Raw genomic sequence first — 15,747 nt, 5'->3', positions numbered from 1 at the left:
ACCTCTTCTCCGCCGACACCATCGCGCGCGGCGCAGGCGCACTGACGGAGAACCGTCTCTCCCTTCGACGCCTCGTCGTTTCCCTCCCTCTCTCGCCGCTCCGCTTCCTTTTCGCTCCTCGGAAGAGGGTGCCGTGAGGGGGCAGATTCACGACGAGGGAGAGGAGGGGAATAGGAAGAGCCGGGCCGGCGGCGTCGCTCTAACTCACGACCCAGAATGAAGATTTGGACCTCGGAGCACATCTTTGAGTAAGGCTGAGGGGGCTGAGAAGGAGGGCTGTGAGGAGAAAGGGGGGGAGGGGGGGCTTCGGTTTTTCCCTCAGGCCCCCCGGGAGTATCTCTCGTCTTGCGTGGTGACCGAGCAGAGCCCGTTTCCCTTCAGGCTGTGCCCATCCCTTATCCACCAGCTCGCTTCTTTGGTGAACATCTTCAGCCTTTGCCTCCCATGATCATGCAGAGACTCGTGGGACGATTCTGGCCTCTTCTGACCCAGAAGGAGGTGGAGGGGCTGAGGAGGAGTCCCGAATTGAGATACTCGTTCAGTTACATGTCGTGGACGCTTATGGTGCAATTTAGGGCTGTTTTTCCATGCTATGTGTGCCCTTCCTTCTCTCCCCCCCCCCAAGTAATTGACAGCTCTTCTAAAATTAATTAAAAAGCACTATCTCATCATGGCAGTAGTCAGCTTCAGATTAGGCTTGAATTCCCATTCCGTAAGGGGTGACCTTGGGTCACTGTTGGCCTGACCTACCTTATAAGGCTGTTGTGAGAATAAAAACGGGGGAGGCGAGTGTATATTTCGCTCAGTTCCTTGGAGAAAGGGAGAAGATAAAAGTGTATGAGATAGTTGGATAAAATCACAACGGCTAACTGTAGTTTAATAAGGTTAAATACCGGGAACAAAATGCAGTCTGTGAGGCCATCAGCAGTACTTAAGTTTGGGATAGATGGCTGCTGTGAAGGGCCCAAACAGATCTCTTGTGGTGGGGAGGAGGGTGGGGATTCCATAGTTTGGGGTTCACTGCTGAGAAGGTCCCTATTAAACATTGTGTTTCTATGATAAACCACCCTTGGACCGACCATCTTAGAGTATATACAGGAATATATGGGTGGAGATGATAGTCTGGAGCTATGCTGTAGGGGTGACCTTGGACTGGTGAACGTAACCTGTTTCACAAAATTGTTGCGAGGACAAAATGGGAGCAAAGGGGAGAGAGAGGACATGTGTGTTACATTGAAGTCCTTGGAGGGGATAAAAATCTATTAAATGAACTCTGTGCCATGCTTAATAAAAATACAAGTGCCTGCAATCGGATCTAATGACCTTGGGTAAGGTTATGCTGTACATATATGCATACTGCCCATTCACTTATTTCTCATTACTTGGCTTCCTGGGTAAAAAGTTGTGACTCATGAAAGCTCATACTGAAATAAATGTTAGTCTTTAAAGTCTTCCTGGGTGTTCCCTATTGACTGGCCCAGCCTGTTCATGTTCTCTCCCTTTTTCAATTCTCTTGGCAGCTGTGAGAATTGTAAATTGTGTGGAACAAAATTCAAGCCCTGTAGCACCTTAAAGACCTACAAAATGGTCTAGGATACAAGTTTTTGTGAATCAAATCTCACTTCATCAGATACAAACAGGAATTTGGTGGGTGGATCAGAAGCTACTGTCAGGGTTTGCATGTTGTTGAGTCACCTTTGTATCATCAAAGTTGATGAGGTAACATTACTTCTCCCACTTGTTCAAAGAAATAATAGTTACAGAGACATACATAAGGAAGATGTTGCATAAGAGAGCAAAATATGCATCGCTTTTGCAAGCAAGGACCAAAAAGAAAAGCTGCACCTTCCTGTTCCTGCCTGCTGTACATCTTCTTTCCCACGGGTCCCAAACTAATCATGTATCTTGGGGAATTATTGCTTTTTCTTGTACTGTGCAGTTACTGTGTTGATGTAGTCAGCTATGCTCTTGGGACTTTAACATCTAAGCCCTCTTTGTGTTTTCAGTATCACCTTAAAGATCAACTAGATTTCTAGGGTATGAGCTTTCAAGAATCAGTGCTGCCTTTGTCAATTCTGATGAAGGGAGCTCTAACCCTTGAAGCTCATACCTTGGAAATCTGACTGGCCCTTTTTTAAAAAATATATATTTTCAGAACAAATTGGGGTACAAAAGAAGAAAAGGGAATAACAGGGTCAGAGGAATATTAAGATTTTGCACTACAAGAGTTGTAAAAATAAAATACAGAGTACACAGAACGTACCTTAATCAGAGTACATCAATATTATATCTCCTATTCCAATTCCTGTGTTGTCTTAAACTAAATACGATCTACTGCAGTTTCAGGCTTTGGTCATGTTACAGTTTTATTGGTTTTCCTCATTATGAAACTACAGTTTTGTGAATTGAATCTGCTGTAGTCATCTAGTACCCACATATTTTGGCTTATCAATGTTTGATTGTCCTACAGTGGGTTTTTTGAAGATTGAGGAACCATGGCTGGCTGTCCAGCCAAAGAACTTTCTCTGTATGGACTTTTATTTCTCTGAGCAGTTTGTCAGGTCTCTTAACTGTGTGTACATCTCTGAAACATATTTCATTCCTTTATTTATGTCATTTATAATCTGTCTTCCTCAGTGAGACTTTGTCTTTTTCTGTGTTCCATTTGGTGAGGGCTAGCTAGCCTCTTTGTGAGTGGCACAGTTTGCAACTTTTTGTCAGTTACAGTTAAATGGATTTTTTGCTTTGTATATTTCTCATAATATCGCTTTGCCCATCAGGAAGCTCAGTGTAGAATACATCCTTTTTCTTCTCCTCTCCCCACATTTGTCCTTTATAAAAGAAAATCCTTGAGTGATGGGTTAGGCTGAGAGACACCAAGTGATCCAAGGTCACTCAGCATCATAACCAAAGGGGAATTTGAATCTGAGTTTCTCTGGTCCTAGAGCAGCTTTTTATACATAGAACTGATTTGGTCAGGTTCTTCATTGAATTAAAGATTATGTGTGTATTTATTTGTTTGTTTAATTTATAGTCCACTTTCCCCACAAGCAGGCTCAAAGCGGATTTACATCAGAAATTTAAAACATTGGTAGCGATTGTAAAATACAGCATTTAAACATAAACAAGGTAGCTCATATTTGAATCCTGCATAACACCTCAGTCCCACAAGGCAGGGCGGTTAAAACTCAGCCAATATAAAAGTGGCACATATCCTCCCCCCACAGGGAGCACATATAGATGTTAAACAACATTGGGGAGAGTATCCTCTCTTGTGAAACGCCATACACTCAAGTGCCACTCTCTGTCCCCGATGGTATAGATTTTGTTTCCACATAATATAGTTGTTTTGTATTCATTTCTCTCTCCTTGACAGTCATCCCTGGGAAACAGTCACCACTGCTGCTATGCAGAAATATCCCAATCCTATGAATCCCAGTGTGGTTGGAGTTGATGTCCTAAATAGGCACATAGATCCCAATGGAAAATTGCATAGTCACAGATTGCTCAGTACAGAATGGGGAATGCCATCAATTGTCAAATCGGTAAGTGTTCTATTAAGACTCAAACAGAAATCTAAATTTTCTTTGAAATTACATGCATGTGGCCTTGGTTATATAAATACGGTTTGATTAAGTGTATTTCTAACCTCCTCAGAAGTGGGTGATGGGGTTCATGCAGATTTTGTATCTCTTATGTCTTTATTCTGCTTTCTTTCGATTTTCTACCATTAATTTCTCAAGTAGCCTAAAGCAGAACAATAATTTTATAGTGAGATTTATCCTTCTATGGATTGTGGAGACCTGTAGATTGGACTGTCAGTTATCCAGAGACAGGCATCATCTGCCTAACAACCAGTTTGATAACAGGGAAAAGGAGTGCACAGAGGTAACTGGTAGCTAAGCATGCAGGTCAATATTTCAGTCTTTTCAATTTTATAGTTGTAAAATGTAGGAATGTGGAGGGCAAATACTTGTCGTTATCCATCTGAACAGTTGTAGTCAGTCTCGTGAGCTATGACTGAATTCAGCGATTTCACTTCTTGAAATCTGATCATGCAATGCATAGATCTATTCAAATGGCATGGTCTGTTTGTAACAGAAATCTGTTCATGACTGCAGCTAATGCTGGGTTTAGCCTGGTATACTGACAGTAGTTCTACAGTATGTAATAATTGGATGTTTCTCTTCTAGCTTATTGGTGCTTGTAGAACAAAAACTTATGTAGAAGAACACTCCATAGTTGATCCAATGAAGAAAGTAATGGAGCTCAAGTCTACTAATGTAAGTATTGAGAAAGTTGTTTAAATTTAAGATTTACAATTTGCTTCAGTTAATGCATGCAAAATTAATAAAATCTTTTTAGATTTACTTCATAGCTTTTAATTTCAGTGTGTAAAAGATTAGTTATGTGCCTTTTGAGGAGCTGCTTTGCCATCTTTTGTTTCATAGCTGTCTAAATGGGAGATGTCTTTTTCATGGCACAGTGTGCTCCTTTTGTTCAGAGTATTTTTGTGCTTATTGTGCTGACCAGCATACTCTATGCCGTGCCAGCAAACTAGATCTGAAAGATCAGTGTTGGAAAATTGATTCTAGTCATGGGAATTGTAATCCCTTTTCCATTAAACATAACATTGCTCTTCTTTCCTAGTGGTTTTAGATCATGTAATGCCTTTCAAGTTTTCGTGTTAAATTTCACTATTTGATGGAAAGATAATACAAAAAGTTAAATCTCTTACAGATTTCATTTACAAATCTGGTGTCAGTGGATGAGAGGCTAATATATAAACCACATCCTCAAGAACCAGAAAAGTAAGTACTGATATTTCTTTAGTGTTCTTCAGAATTTATTTAACTTCATATTTCACTATTTAAAACATTTATCTGCTGCCCCATTGAAGATGGGATCAAATGTAACATTTTTCTATCCTGCCTTTAGCCTTTGCTGCTAACATTTCTGGCTGTTTTGGATATTGTCTGCATTTTTGTTTTGATGGAATCTATGTGTTTCTTGCATACCAAGTCACAAAAGAAATAGTTGTTCAACTTTGGCTGTAGTACTGCAGTACTACAAAAATGAAGGGAATGAAAACTTTGCATCTACCTAGTACAGGCCTTTGCAGACCTTCTAAACAGGAGATCATATTGACGTGACTGTTGCATGGAATCAGGCCTGTCTGTATCTTTTATGTTTTACTGCTGCCTGCTCCCTCATTCTGTAAACAAGTGGTGAAACCCACTAGGCCCTAGAAGGCTGGCTGTCTTTTGTAGTATACACTAGAGTGTTGCTATCTTTCCTAAACAACTTGGGAAATTTTGTCTGAAAAATGGGCTACTACTGACTTAAGAAATAGCATATCAACACTGTTGGGAGAGGGGAGACAGACACCCTTCTGGCTAGAGTTTTGAGACCTGGGTTTTATTTTTTTTTTATTTTTTTTTTATTTCAATTTATATACCGCCCATCCTCAGGGGCTCTGGGCAGTGAACAAGTTAAAATCAATAAAAACAAGAAAACAACGATACTAAAATCAACATACAAAACAATAATGAAATAAATTAACCACGTGCAGTGGTGGGGAGATCTTTCAATCATGAAGCTCACTAGATAATCTTGGGTCATTATTTGCTCACCTTAACCTAACATGGCTGTTGTGGAAATAGAAGTGGAGACCTTGTATGTTGCTTTAAGCTCTTTGGAGGAATTGTGGATGAAAATAAACATTCCTAAATAAGGGAGGAGTTGTTTGTGGCCTTGTGAATTTGCTTGCCTGTTTCCCTTCCTTTTCCCACATGAATCACTGGAATTTTAAAAGGCAGTTAGAGTCATAGTCTCATTTCAAGAATGTGTGATTCTTACAGAAGCATAGGAAGGCGTGAAGGACGCTATGTGTGCTGGAGGCAATTAAAGTTGTGTAAAATGTAACCAGGAAACACAGTGCAAAATACAAACATAGTTGTCATGCCAATATGGACAATCAAGCTGCTGGTTCAGGTCCCGTTCATCACAGTAAAATGAAGCTTCATCAACCTTGTGGCATAATATGCTATTTCACTCTAGGATTCTAAAACAAACCTTTTCTTTGTTGTTGTCTGTCTTCCACTTGGTATGTCCTAGCAGAAATAATTGAATCCGTGGCTTGTCTTGTGTGTGTAGAAGTAGTAGTGTTGATCCCATAACAGTGCTTTATTAGAAGACTGTTGCACTATGCAGCCAGTTTTTACCCCTTGAAAACCTCTGAACAGTGTATGGCTGTGGCACCCTGTCAGAAGCTCCTCTTTTCATGCTCACTCTCGGCTGCTTCCTTTGCCAGGAATGGAGGAGAGACTATATGATCAAAAGAAGCTTTAGGAGTGACCATGTCCTTATTTTAGTTTTAAAACAAATGGATAGAATAATCCAATTGAGGATCCCATCTCCTTTCCAGATAGTTAACTGCTTTGTAGTAAAACTGTGCTAACAGAGAAGAAATGTAGCATCCTATTACAGCTTGTGAAAAGAGTCAATAAACCAAGTAAACCATTGTCTTTTTCTTTTTCTCTCTCTCTCTGTCTCAGAACCATTTTGACGCAAGAGGCAACAATTTGTGTGAAAGGGGTTAGTGTCAGCAGTTACCTAGAAGGGCTAATGGAGAACACCATATCTTCTAATGCTAAAAAAGTATGTATAGCCATTTAGCTTTGGGGTATTAAATTGTCTAAGCAGGGTGCAATGACAACATGGTTTTCATCTTGCCTTGGTGAGAAAATGAGCATTTAGACCTAGAATTTAATACCAATTGGCTAAATGTAAATTTGAAGTGCTCCCTTTCATGTTTCACCTCTATCATAGTCTTGCTAAGGCCATCCTCTGCCAGAATCCATATTGGGTATGGTATGTCTCCTCAGTTTTCAGGAACCGGTTGTCATGTGATGTTGATGTCTGCTTCTCAAGCATCAGAAGCCTAAAGCCCCCTTGAGGGAAGGTGCCAGTGCAGTCTTAATTCTGCTGAGTGCTGGTCAACTTGACTGTTCATTTTCTTCTTTATAGTCCCCCTTCTCACTAAGACTGAAGGCAGATTCCACAGTGTAAGTCAATACAAAATCTAGCATGAGATATCTAAGAAGCAATGTAATAGAACTGGGATTACAGTCATCTGAAACAAAGTGTAGAGTATTAGGCATCTGTTAAGCAGTGCAAATAATTGCATAAATATATAACAACAAGTAAGAATAGAATAATACAGTAAACAAATACTATATATTATACACACTGGTATTACTCAGTCTGCTTCCCTTTATAAAAGCACCTTCCTGATCCATTTTGTTTTATATAGCCTTACTACATTTATTTTAAAAAAATCACCCTTCTTTGCTTATTTGCCAGTACTTATTCACCTCGCCCTTTATTTGTCTGCCCAGTATAATATTTCTAGTCAAGGACCATACCTCTTCTCTATCCTGGCAAGTTGACATCAAAGTGACTGTGGATTAGATGAAAATAATTCTGCTCGCTTTCTTATCTCACAGTTTTTGGATTGTTGAGAAATGTAACATGAATATTCCAATTTTCTCATCTTATACAAGTACTTCACTCAACCTTGATTTGTCTGAAAACTTTTATTGGTTTTTTTAACAAAGAACATGTGTTGTTTTCAGGGCCGTGAAGCGTTGGAATGGGTGATCAACAAGCTGAATGCTGAAATAGAGGAATTCACTGCTTCAGCAAGAGGAAACATGAGGTCACCCATGGCAGCGGCAGCCTTTGTGGAGAAATAATATAGAGCTACACATGTATACGTCAGTGATTAGGCCTGAATGTCTGAAACAAACAGTTGCGCACTTCTTCCAAGCTGGAAATATTTATTCTTCTATTTAAAAAAGGAAATCTGTATATTAGATTTTTAAATTAAACTTGGAGAGAAGTTGCATACATCTGTAAAATGAAGGTAATACACATGCCTATGAGTTCAGTGGGACTGAGTATTCAACGGAAGATTATCCAGATGTTCAAGATCAAAGGAGTCTTGTCATGCTGGAACTGAGCGTCCAGCCTACAGGAGTCCTCCAACAGGGCAAGATGTAGAAGACTGACAGTAATTCCTCCTTTGATAGAATTCAGGTTTACCTGGACTCTGTTACTTTTGGGGCCATTCCAAGAATTTTTATTCTGGACTCAGAATAATCTACTTGGTTTTAAGGCAGCTAGTGATAGGTCTTGGTTTGGAAGAACAATGTTTATTACTTGAAATACGCTTCTTTATACAAAAGTTCTTTTTTTTGTATGTTGCTTTCATTGTTACGTTTACTAACATGAAAAGGTGGTACTTAAGCAATACTTGTCATATCTTTGAATAAGAAATAAGTTGATGCTTTGTAATTTCAAAAGATTATCAGCTAACGTTGTGTGTTTTTTCTGGAAACAGCTGCATGTTATATAGCTAGGAGAGAAACTTGGCTCAGGTCTTTGGTCCACAGTATCAGTTTTCATATAAAAATTTCAACTCTGAGGCATACATGTACTATGACATTGTTAAATTAGTTTCATAATCATGACTCTCATGTTTGCTTATCAAAATAGTGCAGGCAATTCAAATGTCTTAAAGAGTACTTGGTGTTTTGTTTTTTGTTACCTACTTTAGGAGGAGGGGTTAGTCTAGTAATCTACAGTGCTGTTTACATCTTTCTAAGCCTCTTGACTTCAGTGGACTAAGAAAGGTGTAATTCTTAGCATTATGTTAGTATTGTTGAGTTCTGTAGGTAAATGGTTAGTGTCAACACACCCACACACACACACCATCTTTCACAGGACAACATTTGTTAAAGCATTTGGGAACAGAATGCAGAATATGATTGGTATTTAGTTTAACGTGGGAGGAAAATAGCGGTGGAGCAAGGCTTTATTCATTGAATGATAAATATAGTGGCATAATAAATTTAACTAAAATGGGAGTCTGTGAGTAGAAGCATATTATCTTCCAGAAGATATTAACCACTAGCAGCATCTAATGGGAAAATTTATGAGCTGGAAATCTGTTTTGAAATCTCTAATTTACCAGATTAATCTGTTAATGTTTGGAAATGGGAATGCATGCAGTGTTCTGTGCCCCTTTAGCTCCAGTTCTGTACTGATATGAGTGGGCAAAATCTGTGGATTATCCCTAAAATTGTGTTTACTAATACATATTTAAAATTTAAATATTTTTCTACTTAGGTTTTAGTTAGTCTTTACAATTGCATTTGTAAACCCAATACATGTTTTTTACACATGAAAATTAACTTAATTAAAATGTCAGTAATGGTGTTTGCTAATCCGATGTTTGCTAATCCTATGTTCTTTTAGACTCCAGCCATTTCTTCCAGTGAAGAGCACAGTAATCAAGTACTGAGTGAGAAGATTATTTTAAAGTGGGCATATTTAGTCTTTGTTTGGTGTATTCAAAGTACAGTTCTGTGAGATTTTCATCGTTTAAGGAAGATGAGGGAAGAAGATTAGATGCCAGCCCTGCAGTAGCCAGTACAAAGCTCACAAATTCTGTTACCCTCAGTAAAGTAACTAGTGATTTTTCCCCCACCCTGCACTTGAGGATGTTGGAGGGACTGCTTAGATTCCAAGGTGAAATATCCAGGTGCTAATTGTGTATTGGCTACCTCATTCTGCCACGGAACTATTTCACAGCATATTCAAGCTTCTATCTTTCCACTTTTTCTTTTTAAATGCAGGAGAATTTTCAGCCTGCTTTTCTCTAGCTAAAGTCACAAGGCATGTTACAAAAGTATGTAACCTAGGGACTTGTGTTACCTGTAGCCTTGGTCATTCGTTGAGTTTAAATTTACTCCTCTATCCCAAGCCTGAGAAGCTCAGTGTAGTTTATTGTGAAATATAATGTGCAGATGGCTCTGTCCCGAAGGCTGCTGCTAAAGCCACCCGTTTCCTGTGCTCTTGAGTGCTCATTTTGAGAAGAAACCTCCAGTGTTTTAGCTGCTGTCACATCTTCAAATATTTTGAAATCAGTGCGGGAGCAGTGCTATCCAGCACTACACATCTTCTCTAAAGCAATACTTGCCCTCATGCCTTTTACCATTACTGGGCAATATCTTGCCCTTTTATTATTGTGCATACAAACTGTACAAATTCCCTGAACGAACCAATCTTGACCTAAAAAGGTAACACAGCTTGCTTTGGTTGAAGGTCATATCTAGTATATTCTAATGTGAGTCACTAAAAGAGGAGTGGGGTAGTGTGTTTCATTAGGAGTCCAACAATGAGTCCTCATCCCTACCCCATGTGGTAGTTACTCCTTGATTTAAGGAATGGAAGGTGGACAATACTTGTATGAGATTTTCCTCCCTTTTAAGGTGCTGAGAGAGCCGTTACTGACTTCAGTCAGGCTAACATGGGAAAGAAGGACAAAATGGGAGGCAACCACACAAGTATCTCCTGTCAACTGGGGGATGCAAGATGCACAACAGCTCAACAATCACTGCTACAACCTCTCTATTGCCCTTCCTGAATTTGGTTGGAAGATTACATGGCAATATCTACCAGTGCAAAATAAGTAGTTATGTAAAGGAAATGCTTTAAGCAGCACCTCTGGGGCCAGTTGACGGTTTCTGCAGCCAAAGTTCTGCTCTTGAACAGGCAGCTTCCAGTCCATGATTTAAGAGTAAATTGTGCAGTGTAATGTAATTTTAATATCTTCTAGAGGAAAGTTTTTACTGAAACATTTTTCTTACCTATAGTTCACTTTTCTCTGAGACTCGAGGCAGATTACACAATGCAAGTCACCATGATCATTGGGTCAGACATTCAACCCCTTTGGGGGGAGGGTTAGGACAGCACAGCTGGACAACAGGTCAGTGAGGCAGACACAGCAGAGACACATCTGTACTGGATTTCTGCTGGTTTTTAAATGTTTGCTAATTTGCATCTATATACTCATTACACATTTATTGAAAAGTCTTTGATATTGATTCTCACTGCAATCCGCCTCGAGTCTCAGTGAGAAAGGTGTACTACAAATGACATTAATGAATAAAAATAAATAATGCAATAGGGTATAGATTCAGCTCTGCACTCTGCAAACTGCTGAAACAAAGCATAAGCTATTAGACATGGCATATTAAATGACACTGTAGCTGTCTTGTAGGTACACAGGCAGTTCCTGGCCTTTAACCAAAGCATGTCTCTGAACCATTCCCTTACCATTCAGTCTTCCTACCTGTGTAAAAAAGCCCTCTTGAATACTTAAATTTTGCGTAGTTTGCAGAAAGCTAGGAAAGTGAGAGCCTTCCTAGCCTCATCAGGCAGGCCATTCCAGAAGCTGGGGGGTGGGGGGGGCTGCCACAGAGAAAAGCACGTGTACAGGTAGTTGTTGATTTTACCCAATTGCAGGGTGGCACCTGCAGAAGGCCCTGTTCGGATGAGCAAAAATGCTATGGCAGAGCATAGGGAGAGAGGCAGTCCTGCACATATGGGGGGACTGAGGCCACGAAGGGCATTTTTACACAGGTAGGTGGGCTGTATTGTAAGGAAATGGTTCAGAGAGATGCATTGGTTAAGGGACTGTGGACTGGGGCTCACTCATCCTAGTGTGATGCTGTAACCACTACACCATACTGGTTCTACATGCTTGGGAAACCCTAGGATTGCAGAAAAACATCAGTTTGTAAATTAATGGAAAGGGGGGGGGGGACCCTAAAAATTCTCCAGAAGGGACAGAATGGTAAGAGCAGCTGAGAGCCAATACAAACGAAAAGGAGGGGAGGAAAACAACAGGCTGTTTGAACCTTGAGAAAATCTTGGCAGGGAAGTTTGGGGAGGATTTCCAAACTGGAAGCGTCTCTTAACCATGCTTGTGATACCAGCTGTAGATCAAGGTAGAAAGGCCCTAATTTGTGTCTGTGCTAGTGGACGTAATTTTCTGCTCCAAGTAGTTTCTGTCCTGGGCACGTTAGAAAGATCATGTTGGGACTTTCTGTTTGAGCATGGAAAGGCCAGAGCTCAGCTGCTGCATTCTGAAATTCGATCCCATCCGAGAGATCTTGGGAGCTGAGGCCTTGTAGCTTTCCTGCCAGTTAAAGAACACAATGCGGTCGAGCTAGGACAGGCTTTTTAATAGCCGTGCACCCGGTTGCCTGGGGCAAGCAACATATATAGCGACTCAATCTAAATAAATTGAGGTATTTTGTTTTAATGTTGTAACAACTTCTTTCACTCAGGTAAGAGGATTTAGAGAGAAAAACAAAGTCATTTGCTTCATTCTTGATTTCCGTTACAACTTAAACCACAGAGTCTGATTAATGGTTCTGTGTAATTCAACATCCTGCATGCTTTGTTAAATAAACAGAAGTTGCTGCAGTCACATTTCTCATTTCCTGGGGCAAATACAAGTATTCTACTTCCCAATTGATGCTGGGGTTGCTCCATTGTCCAAATGATTCTCTGTTGATGTTTAGAGTTGACTTGTCCCCTCTTGATGGCCACCATAATATATTACAAATATATTTTAATTCCTATACAGAAAGTGGATTTGTTTGTGTGTGTAAACAACTCTGAAAAGTAAATCGGGAACATGCTTCAGTTGTGCAGAATGGACTACCTTTGACTTTCAAGTCTGCTACACTCAAACCAAACTTGTCACAGTACAACCAGAGCTGCTGCTGTGCTTGAACTTGTTAACACATTTGGCTGAATTTTCTAGGCGTATAAGGGCTACAATTGTTCCTTTAACTGAGAACAGGGGTTGTCTCTCACGTATATATTCCTGTTTTCTGCAACAGCAACTTTTTAAAAAGTCATGAAGACATAAAAGTAAAACAACTGTATGAAAAAAACCAGAAAATAGAAAAAGACTTTCACAAACAAGCTCTAATGTTTAAAAGGTTTTAACAGCCCTTCCACCTAATGCTTTGATATTCTATGTTTTAGCATTCCAGCTCCTGAGATCTACTTTCTTTCACTCTTACCCTCAAGAGCTGTCTTGGGTTGACTTTTTCAAAAGGAACAAGCATTGTGATTTCTAATAGCTTCTAATTCACTTGGTTTTTGCAGATTTAGAGTATTGTCCATCTCAATTTGGAACAGGATTTCTAGTCTCCAGGTGGGGCCTGGCGATCACCCGGAATTACAACTGATTTCCAGACTGCAGAGATCAGTTTGTCTGGAGGGTGGACTCTTACGGCGTTATACCCTGCTAAGGTCCTTTCTTCCTCAAACCCCTCCCTCTCCAGGCTCCACCCCAAATCTCCAGGAATTTCCCAGTCTTAAATTGGCAACCCGAATTAGGAATCTCAGTGGAGAAAAAGATTAACAACTGGGAAATCAGGCTGGATTCTCAACATCATTTTTACACAAGCTAGACCTGAAGTTGAATACAGACGTCCATCATTTTTAAAGGATTTTTTTCTCAGCGTGTTCAGTTTGAATCAGTAGAGAAATTACAGCATAACCTGGGGAACAGGCAACCGGGAAATCGGGCTGGAATCTCAGAATCATTTTTACTTACAAGCTAGACTTGCAGTTGAATTCTGCCACACATTATTGGCGCTGAGTGGTAGAAAACTGAGATTTTCCCTTTGCATGTCCATAATTTTAAAAAGGCTTTTTTCAGCATGTTTGCCGTCAAAGTAATGTTCAAGTGCCTGTCTGCAGTTGATTTACAAGGAGGCTTGACAATGGTTTTCCATGCAGACTGCTGCAGCAAAGCTGCAAGAGATTTATTAGAAGATGACCTCTATTTAAATCAGCATGGCACAATTTCCACTAGAAAAGCCAGTGGAAGATTAGGGTCATTACTGGGGAGGGGAGAGTCTTAGCAGCCTGGCTGGATATGGCTCGCATCAGAGGGGAAAGGTAGCAAATCCACAGCTATCTAAGGTATGAGCTATTCTTAAACCTTTATAGACGCTTCACATTTAATGGCCCTGTATTTCTTCATGGTGTATGCTTTTTCTTTGAAAAAGCTTGATAGCGGTACTTATTTTAAGCAGGTGCATTGAAGAAGCACTGCAATGTTTACTCTGAGTTTGTGGCACACCGATATTTTGTGGTTAGACATGACAGTAATTACTTGCTTGCTCGTGTTATATAAATATGATGGTTCACTTTTTCTTTTCTCTCTCTTCCTGGGGAAAGTGGCTATTTTTTGTTCTTTTAGAAGTAATCATTCATTTTATACAATATTGCAAAAAAATAAAGTAAAATAAAGAAAATATGGAAATTCCATCCAATTATAATATTAACTCTGGAGACATAAAGCTGAGCTCCATCATGAAATCTGTTATTACTTAACAGATTTTTAATTCTCAACTAGTAAGCCTTTTTAAATCACATTTCAAGAATTACCAACCTAATATCTATAATCTACAAGGATTAGGAAGGAAAGTGCCATACCAAAAGGATTTGACATTTTTTACTCTCTTCAGGGCTGCCATCCGGGCTGCCATCCTAAGAACACTATCCTAGGAGTAAGCCTCATAGAATAACATGGAATTTACTTCTGAGTAGGTATGCTTAGGCTTGCATGTTCAGATTACTACATAGGGACAGAATCCAACCATTTATTTATGCAGGAGAGAAAACATACAAGGGCTTTTGCTAGGGCTTTGGAGGGGGTATGAAAGGCGAGCATGTTTTAAGGGGAGGAGGGATAATTTTATATTGGATTTTAATTTGGAAATTTTTTAATCATTTTGTAAGCCACCTTGAACTATGTGGAAAGGTGGGGTATAAATGCTTTAATTAAATACATAAAATTTCTATTTGATTTAATTGGGTTTAAAACTAACTTTTGCTGGAGCTTTTCCTAGGAAAGTTTAAGAATTGCTGTGCTATCCAAAGTAGAGTTACATCCTTTCACATCCCCTGAAGGTCAATGGGCTTAGAAGCATGTAACTCTGCTCAGGGCTGCACAGGACAGACTGGTATTCATCACTTACTGCAAATGTAAGATACGGGTGTATTAAATTCCTAGGGGATGTGTATGTGTGTGTATCAGCCTGTGCGTGGTTTTATTTAAAATAAAAATAGTTCTGTGGGAGAGTACATACTTGACACACACAGATCCCTGGTAGCTAAAGAATAACAGACAGAAAGGCAAGGAAAGACCTTTGAAATGATACACCTGTCACCCTTTGGAGAGCTTTTGACAATTTAAGTTGACAGTACCAGATTAAATGGACCAATTCTCTGTCTTGGTATACAGCAGTTTCACGTGTACTAAACAACACTCCCCCCATCCTGAAAAAGAGGAAGTTAATCAGAAAGTAACTTCCTCAAAGTTCATAAGCATATGCTATTGTTAAGATTCCGATGTTGTATGGGTCTTGTGATACAAATGAAGCAAAAACCTCAGCTAAATCCTGCTGGATTTCACTCCGTCAAGAAAAGATAACTCCCACCAGCTACAGATAAGGCATGGCAGACACCTGTCGAGACTAAAGAGTGACCTCGGTGGGAGTTCAGCCAATGGTGATTATGTTAAATCCATTATAAATACATCGGGAATGGGACATAAGCTGTGCCAGGATAATATGCTGGTGAATTCTTAGTACAAAAAATATACTTCTAGGGTATGAAATGTAGCCTTGCTGAGACCTCTTTTTGTGAGCTGAAACACTGCTAAATAAATCTACTTTTAAAATGGTTTTAAAATTATACACTTGGCCCTGTGCCTCACTATAACGATGGGGTGTTATTAACACTTTGAACAGCCTAGACCAGTGGCTTTCAAACTGGGATCCATTCCAGAGAAGTTCCTCAATGGCT

The 15,747-nt window shown here is 39.7% G+C and overlaps 1 protein-coding gene across 1 annotated transcript; it reads left to right on the top strand.

Annotated features, from left to right (window-relative positions):
* The first annotated feature begins 58 nt into the window (after positions 1 to 58).
* PRELID3B (PRELI domain containing 3B) lies at positions 59 to 9,290 on the top strand. Its single transcript, XM_054980635.1, has 6 exons — positions 59 to 248; positions 3,377 to 3,545; positions 4,194 to 4,283; positions 4,741 to 4,811; positions 6,558 to 6,660; positions 7,638 to 9,290. Exons 1-6 carry the CDS (start codon positions 217 to 219, stop codon positions 7,755 to 7,757), a joined length of 585 nt encoding a protein of 194 aa, XP_054836610.1. The 5' UTR covers positions 59 to 216; the 3' UTR covers positions 7,758 to 9,290.
* Positions 9,291 to 15,747: the final 6,457 nt, after the last annotated feature.

The sequence above is a fragment of the Eublepharis macularius genome, chromosome 5 (assembly GCF_028583425.1).
Source record: "Eublepharis macularius isolate TG4126 chromosome 5, MPM_Emac_v1.0, whole genome shotgun sequence".
Classification (NCBI taxonomy): Eukaryota; Metazoa; Chordata; class Lepidosauria; order Squamata; family Eublepharidae; genus Eublepharis; species Eublepharis macularius.
This window is presented reverse-complemented; position numbering and strand designations above follow the sequence as displayed.

Coding starts and splice junctions, on each gene's coding strand:
- PRELID3B (XM_054980635.1), top strand. CDS start 217: ATGAAGATTTGGACCTCGGAGCACATCTTTGA. Junction 4,284..4,740: donor TGGAGCTCAAGTCTACTAAT/GTAAGTATTGAG, acceptor AATCTCTTACAG/ATTTCATTTACAAATCTGGT. Junction 6,661..7,637: donor TATCTTCTAATGCTAAAAAA/GTATGTATAGCC, acceptor TGTTGTTTTCAG/GGCCGTGAAGCGTTGGAATG.